This window comes from Megalopta genalis, chromosome 10, assembly GCF_051020955.1.
Source record: "Megalopta genalis isolate 19385.01 chromosome 10, iyMegGena1_principal, whole genome shotgun sequence".
NCBI classification, from domain to species: Eukaryota; Metazoa; Arthropoda; class Insecta; order Hymenoptera; family Halictidae; genus Megalopta; species Megalopta genalis.
This window is the reverse complement of record NC_135022.1, coordinates 12,258,996-12,275,065: the sequence shown is the minus strand read 5'-3', so window position 1 is coordinate 12,275,065 and position 16,070 is coordinate 12,258,996. Positions and strand designations below refer to the sequence as shown.

General features: G+C 43.3%; 3 protein-coding genes across 6 annotated transcripts in view; 2 read left to right on the top strand and 1 right to left on the bottom strand.

Moving 5' to 3' along the window:
* Positions 1-8,386, top strand: part of pnt (ETS transcription factor pointed) — a 220,597-nt gene extending 212,211 nt beyond the window's left edge. For all 4 annotated transcript variants that reach the window (XM_076524727.1, XM_076524729.1, XM_033469521.2 and 1 more), the window contains 5 exons: positions 3,703-3,906; positions 3,994-4,302; positions 4,384-4,659; positions 4,745-5,042; positions 5,148-8,386. In XM_076524727.1, the coding sequence (XP_076380842.1) occupies positions 3,703-3,906; positions 3,994-4,302; positions 4,384-4,659; positions 4,745-5,042; positions 5,148-5,211 (1,151 nt within the window). In that variant the 3' untranslated portion in view covers positions 5,212-8,386. The remainder of the gene's footprint in view (positions 1-3,702; positions 3,907-3,993; positions 4,303-4,383; positions 4,660-4,744; positions 5,043-5,147) is intronic.
* A 205-nt stretch (positions 8,387-8,591) lies between these two features.
* Positions 8,592-11,315, top strand: LOC117220009 (DNA mismatch repair protein MutL). The gene is made up of 7 exons (XM_076524731.1): positions 8,592-8,741; positions 8,799-9,062; positions 9,130-9,291; positions 9,373-10,438; positions 10,534-10,637; positions 10,712-10,835; positions 10,910-11,315. The coding sequence occupies exons 1-7, from the start codon at positions 8,679-8,681 to the stop codon at positions 11,287-11,289; spliced, it is 2,163 nt and encodes a 720-aa protein (XP_076380846.1). The 5' UTR covers positions 8,592-8,678; the 3' UTR covers positions 11,290-11,315.
* LOC117220006 (uncharacterized) lies at positions 11,285-16,044 on the bottom strand. Its single transcript, XM_033469608.2, has 6 exons — positions 15,750-16,044; positions 13,838-14,014; positions 13,676-13,732; positions 12,579-13,575; positions 12,071-12,500; positions 11,285-11,980 (listed from the first exon to the last, which is right to left on the bottom strand). The coding sequence occupies exons 1-6, from the start codon at positions 16,027-16,029 to the stop codon at positions 11,747-11,749; spliced, it is 2,175 nt and encodes a 724-aa protein (XP_033325499.2). The 5' UTR covers positions 16,030-16,044; the 3' UTR covers positions 11,285-11,746.
* Positions 16,045-16,070: the final 26 nt, after the last annotated feature.

Here is a 16,070-nt window from a genome sequence, read left to right as displayed (position 1 = left end):
CGCCTGAAAGTCCCTAAACGACGCGGCTCGCCTCGCGGGGCGATACCGACTCGTTACGGGTCGTGTCTCTTACCGGGCCACCTGTTTTCCTCGCCGTTCAGACGGATAACTGTGGGAACGTCGACTGGTCACACATATCGCGTACGTTATAATTCCGAGTGTTCACGCGATGCGACGCAACGCAACGCAACGCAACGTAACAAAACGCTTGCGGTGGTGGATTATGGTAATCCGCAGAAGCCATTGTCCTGCGTACCTTCGTTTAGTTGGGGATGCCGAGCCCGCGACCGAGACCGGGCACATTTCGGCAACGTCCGCGTAGATCGCCACCTCGATCGAGAGAGCTCTCTCTCTCTCCCCTTCCAGCTATTGGAAGCTATACGAAGACTCGATGATCGCGCAGGTGCAGACCGAAAGGCGAAGAACGGGTTGTCGCATAGGGGTGCTCGGAGCGTTGGCAATTGATTTGAACGGAAGCTATGCGGAGAATTTGAATAAGTGCCGTCTCCGTAACACTCTTGTTCCCTCGTGTCGGCTAACGGTGAAATTTCAGATAAGATTAAGCGATTTCCGTCGACTTCCGTTCGCGTAAGCCTCGAAGGCGGTTTCGTCTTTCGACAAAAATATAAATCTGCCCGCGAGTAATCAAAACAGGATGCGCGCATACAACGCTGGCTTATCTCTACGCCATAGATACGATCGAAACCGCTCCCGTTTTTATTCGCATTCTGCTGAAAACGAGGGCCAGTCTTGGACGGAGCGCGGGTCAATGGCGTCGTTTCTTCGATCCGCTAGTCCGACGGTATCCACGATCATCGATTGCGAGGACCAACAGTCGGTTTTATCGAACCACGAATCTGTGGGGGGTCAGGTGTGATATTTGTTTGGAAATTATAAAAACAGCGACGGTATATCGTGGACGCGCGATAATGCGGCCGGACTCTAATCTCTGCTTTCGATTATCTGAAATTAAATTTAGATTTCCCGCGCGCGTAATTCGTGCGAGCCGCGAGCTTGATTCCCAGTGCCGGACGGACTGTTCGCGGAATGTGGCACGGTCTTCCGAAGTCGAGTGCACGATCGACGTCTCTCGTTCGTTAGCTTCGTGATTTGTGGACGTTATGATTTATGGAGGCTCGTGTAAACATAATTTGATATCCGTGATATTACAACGCGTTAAACGCCAGGTTAGTTAGAAAAACAAGTAAAAGCTATGTAAATGTAAAAACCGCTGAAAAAGGAGGTCGAATACAAATGACGAGTTCTTCGCTCGTTCTTCCCGGTTGGCGGCAGGCTGTCGCGCGGAACGATTAAAGCGTGCACGTGAACGTAAGAGCGATCGGAATGCTCGTTCGCTGATCGGAATTGTTGGATTTGCCGTGCATAATTGTTTTTTGAAATAACAAGTTGTCGCGCTGGTTTCACACGTCGCTCGTACCTATGCGAACGTTTCAATGTTCGGGCACCGAAAAATCGCGAGCTTCGATCATTGTTTCGTCGGCTACAACAATTTTTTCTGTTCTACGAAATGCCTTGGAAGCCGGAGGATTTTTGAAAAGTCGTTCGAGCTTCCTCCGTCTCGTTTGATCTTTAGCCCATTATCCGCCAATGATCCACTTTTGGGACACATCTTTAAATTTTTTTTCTTTTAAAAACTGCAACTTCTACATAAAATACAGACATTAAAATAGTGAGAACATATCACGTGCTCCATGAAAGTATTAAGAATTCCCGCTATTTTGTTTTAAATCATTGTGAACTTCGGGTAATGTGTCAACATAATAAGATCCGGGCTGTGGAAAAACTTTTTCGTGTAGGGATTCTTATAAAGAAGGGCTTTTATTATCAAAAAGTACAAAGTTTTAACTATTAAGTTTTTTTCCATCAAGTTTTCACTATTTTCTGTACTCCGGCAGTTCGCGAACAGTCAAGAAAACGACTATTTTTAGTCATACGAACGGTGATGTATTCAAATATTTCGTAGAATGAGCGTCTTATCCGCGTCATTGGAGGCTATTTTCAACCCCTAAGAAGCATGTGTTATGCCTCAAATGCGCGACTTTTTGGTTTTCAATTTCTATTCATCGCACTTTACTTAAAAATGAGTGCGTGTTAAGGGAAAAATAAAGAAAAGAATTATATCTGTATGAAAATAGTTTTTTATTACAAAATTATCGTATGTAGGCAATTGGCTACAAAACAAATATATAACATATATATTTAATAATATATAATATATACTATATATTTAATAATATATACAGGGTGTTAAAAAAGCCATATAGTATATGGTATATAGGATACATTGTACCGAGTAAAAAAGCTTTAGTAAACATAGGTCGAAAGGTCAACAGTTTCTGAGATATAAACATTTTTGTTTGCTAGCATCATGATCGACTTACTACTGAATTTTCGATGTTTACAGAAGCTTTTCCACGTGTCCACCTTCCATTTCTACACACGTTTTGCATCTTCTTGTTACAGAGTCGCGAACTCTCTCGAAAATTCCACATTTCTGTTGAATTGTTTGACAAGCATGGTGGATTCGGTTACGCAATTCTTCTAAGTCATTTATCGGCGAGAAATACACTAGACTCTTTAACTATCCCCGTAAGCAAGTCGATCATGATTCTAGCAAACAACAATGTTTATATCTCAGAAACGGTTGACCTTTCGACTTATGTTTACTAAAGCTTTTTTACTCAGTACAATGTATCCTATATACCATATAAATATTGAATGGGTTTTTTTCTTAACACCCTGTATATATGTTACCAAACAGGGACGCGATGCATTTAAGGATTAAACAAATACCGATTCTCCACATGTCTATCGAGGTTTTACCATACATTTTTGCATCGAGATTCGTACATATTGAAAACAGTTCACCCGGTATCGATAATGCGCGTCGCTACCGTGCAACCACGCCGAACAGTGTAAACATGTGGCACACCGGTGTCTGGTCCAGGTTCGGGGCTCACGAAAGTCGATCGAACCGATTCGTTCGGGCGCGCGCGGTTACACGAAATCACGCGAACTCGCACGGAATGAAATCGCATTCTCGGCGAGGCATTCGTTGCTCGTTCGAGGACGAAACGATCGCAGCCTCCGTAATGGACGCGCGAGTCGGCGCGGCACGACGCTGCGCGACGTTGTTTCTCCTGCTCGAGGAAAGGAAGTCGAGGATAGGCGGAGTTCGCCCGAGCCAATCGTCGAGATGCGCGCCGCCCACGTGTCAGCAGTTCCTCCCTGCAGACTCCGTGCCTCCCGTGGCCTCCCGTGGCCTCCTGTGGCCTCCGGTGGCCTCCCGTGGCCTCCGGTGGCCTCGCGCGATCCTCGCCACCAGTTCATTCGAACGAATTTCACCACGCCGAAAGACAATGGATGCGGTTTGGAAGCCATTCGGTCCTCCCCCGACGATCGATACTCGGCCGATCGTCCGCGATTTCGCCCCGCGAGCCCCTAAAGCTCGAAACGCGACCCGACGAGCTTAATTAAAATTGTGCCGGATCTACGGCGTCGGTAGAAACGATAAAAATCTGTTTATTGGAAGTTTCGAAGATAGAGAGAGTGAAGGAATTTCCTCTTGCCCTCCGTAACGTCCCAACTCCCAATTCTTCAGCCCCCCCATGGTACCTGTGAACTGTTCTCCGCTTTCCGAAGCACGAACTCGTTGAACGACGAATTTCCGTTTGGTTTCAGGAGGCTACAACCACTTACGCAGTCCCGTGTGCCAAGACGAGAACCAGAGAGACGAGACCTCGCCGCCGCCACCGCATAGCCATAGCACTCAAGCACCGAACTCTCATTCCAGTACGCCGAACAGTAACAATAATAACAATAACAACAACACCGCGAACAACGCGTACATTCATCTACGGAACTTAAATCAACTCAAAACGGAGTGTAAGTATCGGCGCCTCGATGGAACGAGGCTCGTCGGCCGGACACGTTTTTTGAAAACGGTTTGTAAAACGGTGGTCGATCTTGCAGCGAACTACAGCAATCACCATATAACGGAGCACCTGCAGGGGGGTGGCGGAGCATTGACGAGCGGCAATGATCTCGCGGGCACAGGGACCAACGAGAGCGACCTCAGGGTCAGCCAAGCCGCCACGGAGAGCTATATGACACCGGCTCACTATTCCGGGTACGACGAGACCTCCGAGTACCACAGCCTGCCGCAGGACCATCAGCCGCCCCATCCCTACAATCTAGACGGTTCGCCAGAGTTTTACAGCACCAGCGGAATTCAGCTCGAGCCGAAGTATCAACCGTCCCCGTTCAAGAACTATCCACGCGGTGAGCTCCGATTTCAATTCGATCCGATTTTCTCCACCGGCAACGGCGAATCATGATTAAACTTGAACGTATCGTGAACAGGTCGCTACCACGAAGGCTACAGCGAGAGTGGATACGGACAGTACGATGCGACGCCATTCCAAACGGTTCCCGGAAGCGGAAGCGGCGGTGGAGCTGGCGGCGTCAGCGGTGACCAATGGGGCGTTGGTCCCATCGGAGAACACCTGTCCCATCACCCCGCGTTCCTCGCGAGCCTTGGTCCCAGGGATTCCTCTAACCCCCATCATCCCTCCTCAATCGGCAACAACCCCGATCAGAAGCCCTTGTTACAGAGCGCGATGATCGCTGGTTATACAAGTGAGTTATACCTGTAACGAACGCTAACGGTTTGAAATCGCTATAAGATGATATCGACAAAGGTTGAAATTGGCTGAATTTCTAGACAGTGGACCGTGCTTCACCGGTTCAGGCCCCATCCAGCTGTGGCAGTTCCTGTTGGAGCTCTTAACAGACAAATCCTGCCAAGGGTTCATCTCGTGGACCGGGGACGGATGGGAGTTCAAGCTGACAGACCCGGACGAGGTGGCGCGTCGTTGGGGTATTCGCAAGAACAAGCCTAAGATGAACTACGAGAAACTGAGTCGTGGTCTTCGCTACTATTACGACAAGAACATTATCCATAAGACCGCTGGGAAGCGGTACGTCTACCGTTTCGTCTGCGACTTGCAGAGCCTGCTAGGGTCAGTGATATTGTCTTCCTTTTTTCGTTGTTTTTGTTGTTCTCGTGGTCGCCATTGCCGCCTTGTTTGGAACGTTTGCCTTGAACTTGTACGTTTCGATTGCAGATACAGTCCGGAGGAGCTTCACGCAATGGTGGACTTGAAACCAGAGAAAAAGGAAGAAGACTGAGTTTTTGTTACCGAGAATGTTGTTTAAGGACTGTATCGTTGATCGAGGAATATCTCAATTGATTCCTGGATATCGGACTGGAACAAAGACGAAACTTGACCATGTAACGAACAATGTGTAAACGAACAAACGATGGAGGAACAAAAGCAAGACAGTGCATTATCGCTAACGAATCAATTCTTTGAACACGTATCCCGGGAGACACGGGGAGGCCGCACTCTCCGCGTTCAGATATAATAAGAAAAATCGAATCGGTCGTATGTACCAAAGACAGGGTCTGCATACCATTGGTGCCTAAAGATAATGACAACAAAAAATTGTGAGAATTTGTTTCTAAGTGATTCATTTGCCAAGCCAGATTTTAGAAGATATTTATAGGAAATAACTCAACAATTTATACATATTATATATATATATAAATAAATATACATATATAAATATATATATATAAATATATATACGCATATATATGTATATATATATTTTTAATGTTACATGATTTCTAAGCACTACGTCAAGCCACACGATACGTCTAAATTATTTATGTATGTCCCCCATCATTTCAAACGTGCGTGTTATATCTCGTTGATAGATGACACCATATGTGATTGTTATTACTATAATTTTACTACAATAAAGCCATCAATACCATTTTATTAGACGGCGAGCTTTCAATCCGATATTTTCGATGCTTTTCCACGTGTATATTACTCGCTAAGTTCTTCTAATTTTTTTAGTATTACGAGTACCGACTTTTTCCGAGCTCGCTACAACCGCAACAACCAGAACAACTGTAAACACACTCGTTTTATTCCGTTCTCTCTCTCTCTCTCTCCCTCCCCCTCTTCTCTCTCCCCCTTTCCCTCTTCCTCCCTCTCACCCCTCCTCACTCTCTCTCATCCTCTCTCTTTCTCTCTTTTTCTCCTCTACTATCACTTTCTCGAAATGTCTGATATGCGACCGGATCAGCCAGGTTCGGGAAAAATTAGGATAATTATAATCGTCTCGGGTGCGAGAAAAAGTATACCGTTAATTCCGCTGTGAGTTGTATGTTCTGGCGCGTCTTTCTTTCATAACGGAATCGTTTCGTTTCGTTGATCTCCAATTATTTCCTAACAATTAAAGAAAAAAAAAAAGTGAACGAAATTCGAAGGAAAGGGCGACGTGCAACCAGTGTTCAAGATCACGTGCGCCTAACAATCGTAATCGCGACAGAGAATCTGAAACACGTGTGTGTCTGTGATGATTAAACTGTCGGTGAGTTATACAGATTTCCTTCCTGACGACTCTCGGAAAGCGACCACCCACGGGTACAGTGTTTTGGCATCGGGGAGACTCCATTCTTTTTATTAGCCGTGGTATAAAATAATTAAGGGACGCCGGCAGAGATTGCTGAACAATTTTCTCAATGCTTGAGAATGATTGTAAAAGAATAGATTCCTTTTTATATTCATATTTTCTTTTTATATATGGCAAGTTTTACTATTCTATTTGTCTCTGCCGTGAATACAAACAATTTTCACGACAAATATACGAATAATTATAATGACTGAATCACGATGATTACATTTTACCAGGGGTGGTATTTGAAGTACCGTCTTAGTGCTCGTAATACTGTGTACGCACGAGGAACGAAGCGTCTGCTTTTCCAAGGAGAAAAAAGATTAGGAGAAAAGTTATTCTTCCAATGTATCAGAAAAGTGTGAGCCGCGAGAGACACAGCAATAACTAAAGTAGACGTTTTCATGGGATGCTTTTCGCGATCTTCAATGTATATATATATAATGTGTACACGTCCGATGCGTAAGAACACTGGTCGAAGCGTGTGTGTTAGAGAGATGGAATTATTCGCAGGTAAACGTTAACTCGATTAGCTTTTCTGCGTGATTCACCTTATCTGAACGATCGTATTTTTATTAATACTACTTTTTTTGTCTTTTTAATTATACATTGTAAAAACGTTGTTCTGTTGGACGTAATATTTGTAATAATATCGATTATATTGATCCGTTACGACGAATGAGAGATCGGGAGTAAACATTTTTTACGCGCGTTACGTGCCCCAATGCGTACGTATGTAACTACGTATTTCTACGTAAATTAAGCTTCCCTTTTAGTTGCGTTTTGTTGAACGTTCGCATGAAAAGATGAATAACTAAAAAAAAAAAAAGAAAAAAAACACGAGGGTAAAACGACGTTCGATGGTAAGTGCTGTAAAAGACAAACTCAGGAACCGTAATTCGATCTATCTTAATTAGGAAAATTTCGTTGGCACGTCCGCCACTGAAACCTTTCTGAAACTTTTAAATCAGAGTCGGGTACTAATTTTTGATTTTACCGATCAATTAATAATATTAACCGTTAAACATTGATCGTTAACTTTTAATCAAAATTTGAATCGACTAAGTAGAACAGCTAATTATATGTATACATCGATGTAATGTAATTAATTTAATGATTAATGCAATTGACGATTAAGTACCCTACTTTTAGGTAAATGCGATGATATATCAGTTGCATTACAAGTTTAATCGTTAATTGCAATTGATTATCAAATATTTCAATTGTGATAGCTGATCGTTAATTGCATTAAATGTTGCCCAATCTTTGATTTAAATAACAGTAGGAGTAGTTGAAAGGATTTCGAAGCTGATAAATGAACAGCGGCGAACGTGTTAACTTTATACCGGCGCCGGATATATTGACATACCCGTTACAGTTGTTAAGTTTTTCTACACGTAAGGCGGAATATAATTTAGGCACGTCTGTTATTAATTATCAGAACGTGATCAACAGTGTAATAATTTTCGAAAGCGACTCACGAACGCGAACGTCGAACGAAATCAATAGGAGTCATCACGGCATATGCATTTCGAATTTCTACGAGCATCAATAGGATACCACGCGTTGCACACGTACATATACACCACGTCATTAATGATTCGAAGTCCTTCCTTTTGCGCACACACAATTAAACGTTCGTAAATTGTATTCGAAATACTCTTAGCCGGATAAAAAACCGAGAGAAGTCGTTATCGTATAAACACCCACGTATTCTGTGTGTAAAAGTATGCGATCATCGTTTTCCACGATTTATGCGAATGCGAAGCTGCGACAGCGCGACATGTGAAAATTCTTCAGTAGTTGCAATAAAATAAAGAAATTTTTATAAATATGTCCGTACACGTGTCTCGTTTTGCTTTCAATGTCCTTTCGACTGAAACTCGTTCGTATCGTTCTACTCAATTCATTTCTTTTACTTTTCATTTCTTTTCTCAGTCAAATAGAGTCATTTGAAAATACAAACCTTCTTACCGACGATCGGTAATCCACGGTACGACAGCCTATTTCGCTGATTTGAAAAGCGGCGGCACTATTGGTCGCTTACAATCGCCGAATGAATCGGTGGAAAGGTTTCCGCCGGAGTTGGAATTCAAAATTATTATCTTTTCGATAGAAACCGTGAAATGGAAACCTCGATAATTGCGACGTCGAACGTGACCAGTTTTCCAGAATGTGTGCTGGAATTGGTATGCAGACAATTTTTCGTGTAACTATAATCACTATTTTCTTTTCGAACTCTTCAGGTATTGAATTCATTGAACGCCAAGGCAACAGCGATCGCAATACGATTTCACGCGCAGAAACGTAAGGTTCAAGTGGTGGACAATGGAGCAGGAATCTCGAGAGACAAATTAACAGCTGTCGCAGAGTATAATGATCGCACGATTGGTTGGAGCGTTGAGGACATTTGCAACACCCGCAAGCAAACGCTTGCAAATATTCGTAGGTTGTCTGATGTTATGATGATCAGTTCTAGACATCGCGATTCATCTCAAACATACATGAAGGTATACAAATTATTGTAATGAATATGCTTGTTGCACTTAAAGACTGACACTCTTCTTTTGGCTACAGGTGTTCAAAATGTGTCAGTCACCCAACATTGTCAATATTCAGAGGAGACCATCCTGTGGAACTACAGTAAGCATCTATGGGCTTCATGAGTTAACATTTTACAAGTGGAACATACCCTTGATGTACTTCATCATTGGAAACATTGCCATAGTGAATTATCACGTAAATTTCTATTAAATTATCAAGTAGGTTTAATTACATTGATCTTCATATATAAATGTTATATATACTTCGTTCTTCTAGGTGTCATTTTCCATCAGAGATGACCAGGAATCAAAAGTTATCATGGCAATCGGTAGGCCTCATGAATCTATAGAAATTTTCAAACTGCTGTATTATAAGGAAATATCATTTGATAATCTGTGGCATATCAGCAACACCAACGAATCTCGTATAAAGTTCAGTGCATTCATTGGACTAAGTAACACAAAATCAAATGCTCTGCAGTATATCTTCCTGAACAATAGACCTGTTCATTGTCCATACATTCTTCAAATGATCTCAGCTGCCCTTAATGGCAGAGTAAGATCTCTCGTTGGATCAAGAATCCATGAAATACCAAAAATGAAGTCTACTTTTATTTTGTTGTTTATCTCGTGCACAGACTATATTTTTACCATGGAGAACAGAAAGAGAACTTTGATCTTACCTTCTATCCAGGATTTACTATTTGGTATTCGAAATGAAATATACAATATATTTTTTAACAATACTATACATTTTTCTAAAAGTCTTTCGAAGAATGTTAGAAGGCATACAAATTTGATATACAATTGTTTAAACAGTACAAATGGTATTGTATTCTTTGAAAAACCGCGGACTTCCAGTAAACTGTTCTCCGAAAAGAATCGCGTACTACACACAGTCTGTTACGTTGTTCAAAAAGAAACTACAAAGCTTATAGTTCCACCTCCTTGTGGAACTACAATTGGAAGTCACAGTTCAAGACCATTGTATTATTCTGATGCAATGAATACTGATAAAGACAATAGAAATTCTATACCATCATATGAAACGAATGCAAGTCAAATACCAAAGAGTAAAGTATCTGATATTCAAAAGTTCACTCCTGCCTCTATTGCACTTACGTTTTCTGACTGGTCCAATTGGACCTATATTGACAATAAATCGAACAAATTAAATGAAACTAAGAAATTCGGAGGCTCTGTACAATATTATAAACACTTCGATTTCTTGCCGAACAAATTGCACAAACTTTTACGAGGCAATAAGAAATTGACAAGAACCGATGTAATGAACGAATGGAGTGAAAGCGAATTGTCGACCAGATTGAAATCTAGTTTAAACAGTAAGTGCAGTTTTTATTAAACTTTATAATTTGCTTACTTTTTAGTTAGACAATTACACCATTTTGCACAGTCTGAAACATTAAAATTCTTTTAGTGCCAGATGTTTTGTTACACCAAGAAGTTGATATACGTCCGTGCAAAGATACTCAACGATTCCGCGAATTCAAATTAAGAAAAGATCTTTTAAAATTTGTGACGGTAACCTACTCTCTCTCGAGAATGATTTTTTACAAGTTTATTACCATTTAATTAGCAACAAATATCATTTTTAGATATTGGGCCAGGTGAATAACGAATTAATAGTAGCATTAGCAATTCAAAATGATACAAAGATGCTATTGATGATTGACCAACATGCAATTCACGAGAGAATACGATACGAAACTTTACTTCGCAGTAAATATAATATTTTTCGGATTTTTAAATAATGCACTGATTTTTCACTAACGATAGCCCATTAAAATGTACAGTATACAGGTCACAAACCAAGAACGAACTACTCTCCGCAAAACTCAAAGATCCCGTTGTTGTACAGTTACATGCAGAAGAGTGCGATTTACTTGTAAAGAATAGAAAGCAATTAAAAAAATACGGAATCAATTTTAATGTCGCAAATGATAACACAATAGTGGTGCGCACAGTGCCAGAATGTCTAAAAAGAAATAAATACCACCGTGACGAGATCAAGCTAAAGATGAGTGTACAAAATCTTTTAGACGAAATGCTGCAGAACTTTCTGAACAATGGGCACCAGGAATTTATCGATCTGCCGGTCGCTGTTCACAATGCAATCGCAGCAGAAGCTTGCCACGGTGTGTGTAATATTCGAAATAAAGTACACAGCGTTTAAAATGGAAATTCTTAAAGTATATTTTTTAGTAGTAAACATCGATACAAGAATAATCTCATTCGTTCGAATGCATCGCAGTATTTACTATCATCTAATGTTCAGAGTATTTTAGGAGCCATCAAATTTGGAGATCCACTGACACTACAACAATGCAAGTGGCTCTTGACGCTATTACATCAGACAAAGATACCCACGCGATGCGCTCATGGGAGACCATCCATAGTGCCTATACTAGAGCTGCCAGAGTCAGAAAAACGGAGCGAAAACGTTACCCAGGTAGGTAATCCTCGCAAACACATTCACATAGAAAAACCTAGATCATCTTCACATTATAAGATAGCAGGCATCTATTAATATGCACACTGTTATACAGAAACTACAATTCCGTACGTATTCGATCTAAAAAGTAACTAAGTCTATTTAATTAATGCATAAATTTCAATTTTGATTGACTGAATTAAACGTCGGGGTATGCGGAAATCAAAATGTCTTTCCCAAAGTAGTTGATTCTGCTCACATAGATCGTGAAATCCGTTCCTCCGAGTGAAACTGGACAGGGGCTGTTCGGCCGTGCGAAGAAGCACATCGTGTACAGAGCAAATTCTAATTCGGGTGATGTGCCGACAAATAATGTGCTGACCGGTTGCACTATTCCGTTCAGGCTTGAGCGCAGCTTGATGATCGCACCTTTCTGCAATTGTTATCAATTTAGAGTACAAATTAGTTATTAAAAATAAAACAACTAAGAATGCATAAGGATCGAGCGTCGTAGATAACTTACGTCGCCCAGCTTGGTCTCTTTCATGTATCCAAGATAGTTGAGCTTCTTCGCAGCTTCCTGCTTGGCGTAATAGATCCAATCATGCAATCCAAGGATATCGTTATCGAACTGTTCAGCTAGGAAAACGGTCTCAAAACCAGAACTGGATGGGTCTCCGTCGATTCGCTTGAATTGAGAGAACCAAATGCGCTTCATAGAGTCCTTGAACTCGTACTCATCGTCCGGAATGTATCCTTTCTCAGCCAAAAACTTCATGGTAGACTTCATGATCTCGGTCTCCATGATCTTGTCAAGAAGTTCTGCCTCCTTGTGGCGCTCCTCAGGGGTGACTACCTCTTTCTTCCTGACATCCAGCTCGTAGTTATCGTGCAGAGCCAGCACTGCCTTCACAGTCGGAAGATCGTAGGCCTCGACTTTCACATCCAACAAGCTGAAACAGTCGCAATCATCCTTCTAGGTAATATCAACTTAATAATTTCCTGATGTATCCGAATCGTCCGATACATACGGTTCAGGTGCATCGTCCGAAGTGGTCTCGTCATTCTTCTGTCCCTGCAGCTTCACAGTTATTTGCGAGAAAGCATTATTGTCCTTCTCTTTCTGGTACAAGCTCTCCGTTAGCTTCTTGAGGTCATCGTTCGAAGTAACGAATCCCAGCGGATTAGGATTGTTTTGGGTGGAGTCCTGGGAGTTGGAATTCGATGGTGAAGCGTTGTTGGTGCCAGGGTTGTTCTGTTGAGTCTGTGGAGCGTCGGCAGCAGGTTGGGCCGCAGGTTGAGCCGTGGGTGCAGCTCCAGGGGCAGCTGCAGGGGCGGCTGCAGGAGCGGCTGCAGGAGCGGCTGCTTCTGGAGCGGTGCCATTGTTGTAGTAATTGTTATATGTGATTTGGGTGTGCGAAACTGGTGGTACGACACCGGATGACCCCGCGCTGCTTTCTCTATTGCCATAGATCCCTCCGGGTATCAATCGATTCACCGCAGCATTCACACCGGCGCTGACTCCGGCGTAAACGAACGCTTCCTTTGCTAACTGCCCAATGCCTGGTTTCGACGACTGCTGGAGGAGGATCGTCTGCTGAGGCGTAGGTCCCATAGAACCAAACGCAGACCCGTAGGATGGTTGTCCGTAACTTGGGTACTGTCCACCCATAGGTGGATTATTGTAGTGCGGCTGTCCACCATAGGGAGAGTGTCCTCCATAGGGTGAATGTCCTATACCACCAGGGTTATAACCTGCACCTACCGGACCATTGTAACCGGATCCCACCGGTCCATTGTAACCAGTACCAACCGGACCATTGTAACCGGTACCAGCCGGATTACTGTAACCGGTACCAACCGGGCCATTGTAACCGTGACCCACCGGAGCGTTGTAGCTCTGACCCACCGGAGGGTTGTAGGCTCCATGGCTGCCCGGGTACGCTTGTCCCGAGGCCTGATTCGAAGGCTTATTCGACTGGCTGTTCGTGTAATAGGGATTCGATGCTGGCTGTTGAGGATATCCACCTGAAAATATTTGTTCGTCTAGTCTCTGGATACCGTTGCCATTTTAAGATTTCGAATTGATCACAGATCTCCGCACAGAAATTCGAAGAACCTTAATTACCTGACGCGTGACTGTTCGTGGGCGAGGAGTTCGAGCCGGTCTGTTTTGGGTATCCGGCTGAAAATAATTGTTCGTCTAGTCTCTCTGGACGCTCTTGTCATTTTAAGATTTCGAATTGGTAACGGATCATCACCGAGTACCTAGTAGGTGGACATTAATTACCTTGACCCTGGGTGTGAGACTGCGAGCTCTGCGACTGCGAGACGTGGGTCTGCGAGACGCGAGAGTTGTGGGTCTGCGAGTTGTGCGAGGTGCGAGGAGTCGTCCATTTCGTGTTCGACCCCCGCGAGCCCCAGCCCCATCCGGATTTCACTCTCGTCCGACCAGCTTGGACGTCCGCTGTTCAACGTGGAAACATACAAACCGTTACGAGTTACAACCTGTGCAAGCCAAAATATTTCAGAGTAGCAATTTTTCAAAATCTATACGCGAAGCGAATCCGCGCAAACGGAATTAATTGTAGCCGAAAGCAACGAACCGTGAAACGAATGGTATCTGCTGGCACAATCGTTTCCACGATTACGTATTCGTCAGATAATCAACTGCGACCCGCGCGATGCGTTTCACAGAAATCCGCCGCGGCGGCTGAAGTTCGCCGTGCCGGACGCACACAGGAAACCGTGCACGTGTTGCATACGAACGCGCGAAATTTTGCGCGATTAGAAGAGCGATCGCGCGAGATTGCGTGTGACGCGGCTAATATTTCATAATCTTCCGCCCACTGATCATGATCCATCATTGATCGTGATGCCGGGCTCTAACAATCTAACAACCAGCTAAATAAAATAATGATATATTGTTAACACGATTATATCTGCACAGTGCCCGCGATCCTGCACGACCTTCGAACTGGTAGCAAAAGCGACATGTTTGCATTGTTCGCAGAATTTTCATTCGATAATATAATAATGGAGAAATTACATTAAATCCATACTCTCTAAATTTATTTATACCGCACCGCGACACTGGCGTTCACTTGAACGATTAGATAAAACGTTTTTCTTCTTGTAATGTCATACACAAAACAGATAGTAAGTATAGCGGGGTCGACTTCTTTTCCGTCACCGTTTCGTCATTTAAATTCTAGTACACTCGATTCTCTACAGAGAAAGATTACATAAGTCTCTTTTTTTCTTTCCCATAGCATTAAAACATAACACGGTCGCGTTATCGCGACTTTGTACAATCCCGATTCCAAATCACTGTATTTACCAGCTAGCAAAGTAAAAGCGAGGCTGGAAGGACAATAACCAAAACTATTCAAAAATTGATTAGCGTAGACGTTATCAGGTCGACGCCGCTTATTTACTGTTTATTCAGCAGCGATTTAGAGCCGGATTAGTCACGGTAACACGTCATCGCGATGAATTCTGCCCGATGGAGCACTATTGTGATGCGGATTTCAAGTTTCAGAGAACCGCTTTAAAGTCATTAGGTGCTCAATGTCAGTCGCATGGCCACGACTTTCTAGAACCGGTAAGGCGCTTCTGCGACGTACACGTGAACGCTCCTTCAGTCCTATTAAACGTGGACAAGTGAATAATCATTCGCGTCTTGGTGGCGTCCGAGTAAGTACAAGAGCAATTGTCCCTGCCCCCGGCTTCGCTGCGAACTATTTTCATGCAATTCCGCGTTGTAAACCGATTAACCGAGTCGATAGAACATTTTGCACTCGTCTTTCCGGTTCTCCTTTGACGAAGACAACAACCGAACCGCCGAGAAAATTGAAACCCACCTCGTAGCACAGCGGACTATGGATAACAAAGATCAAATTTATTCGTCAGTTTTAGCGGCGCGAAGGATCTCTCTCGATCCCGTTAAACGCAGAAAAGTTTCTCTTTTACGAAAGTTTCCTTGTCTATCAGCTAGTCGACTCGCGTTTCCTTGATCGCAAATGTCCGATATTACGAATACACGTATATTTACTCGATGAAAATGACTAAATACACTCTGGATGACGCGAATTCATTGTCGGATGTCGGTGATACGAATGCCTGCGTAAAACGAATCATTCACGTGACGAAAAGATCCTTTGTTTTGATTCGAAACGACTCGGCTTCCACTTTTCACTTACCAACCACGAGCAGGGCGAAGATCGTGCAAAGCAAAAGCAGCTTGTTACGCATGCTGCCTGTTTTTGGCTTCCCCGATGATCTAGTTTCCTTTTCGATCGGCTTTCTTGTGAGATTGTCCGCTGCGACGATGCGATCTAGGATCTCCGCGAAGATCGATGCTGACTGTTGGACGGCTGGCCCGTTACTGAAACGCTTCCAACCGGAAACATTCACGCTTGCACACGCTGAACTCGGTTCGGACTTGCAGCGTTGCGTCTGTCCGGGGCTTTCTCCTTGCATCGATCTTTGACGCGATCGAGATCAAGTGGTAGGGATCCAGC

What these genes read in the sequence shown, in the direction of transcription:
- LOC117220006 (XM_033469608.2), bottom strand. Translation starts at nt 16,029, where the DNA reads ATGCAAGGAGAAAGCCCCGGACAGACGCAACGCTGCAAGTCCGAACCG. An exon ending in GTCTCACACCCAGGGTCAAG is followed by an intron (nt 13,733 to 13,837) that starts GTAATTAATGTC and finishes AATTATTTTCAG; the next exon opens with CCGGATACCCAAAACAGACC. An exon ending in AAGAGACCAAGCTGGGCGAC is followed by an intron (nt 11,981 to 12,070) that starts GTAAGTTATCTA and finishes TAACAATTGCAG; the next exon opens with AAAGGTGCGATCATCAAGCT.
- LOC117220009 (XM_076524731.1), top strand. Translation starts at nt 8,679, where the DNA reads ATGGAAACCTCGATAATTGCGACGTCGAACGTGACCAGTTTTCCAGAA. An exon ending in TTGCCATAGTGAATTATCAC is followed by an intron (nt 9,292 to 9,372) that starts GTAAATTTCTAT and finishes TCGTTCTTCTAG; the next exon opens with GTGTCATTTTCCATCAGAGA. An exon ending in ATTGAAATCTAGTTTAAACA is followed by an intron (nt 10,439 to 10,533) that starts GTAAGTGCAGTT and finishes AAATTCTTTTAG; the next exon opens with TGCCAGATGTTTTGTTACAC.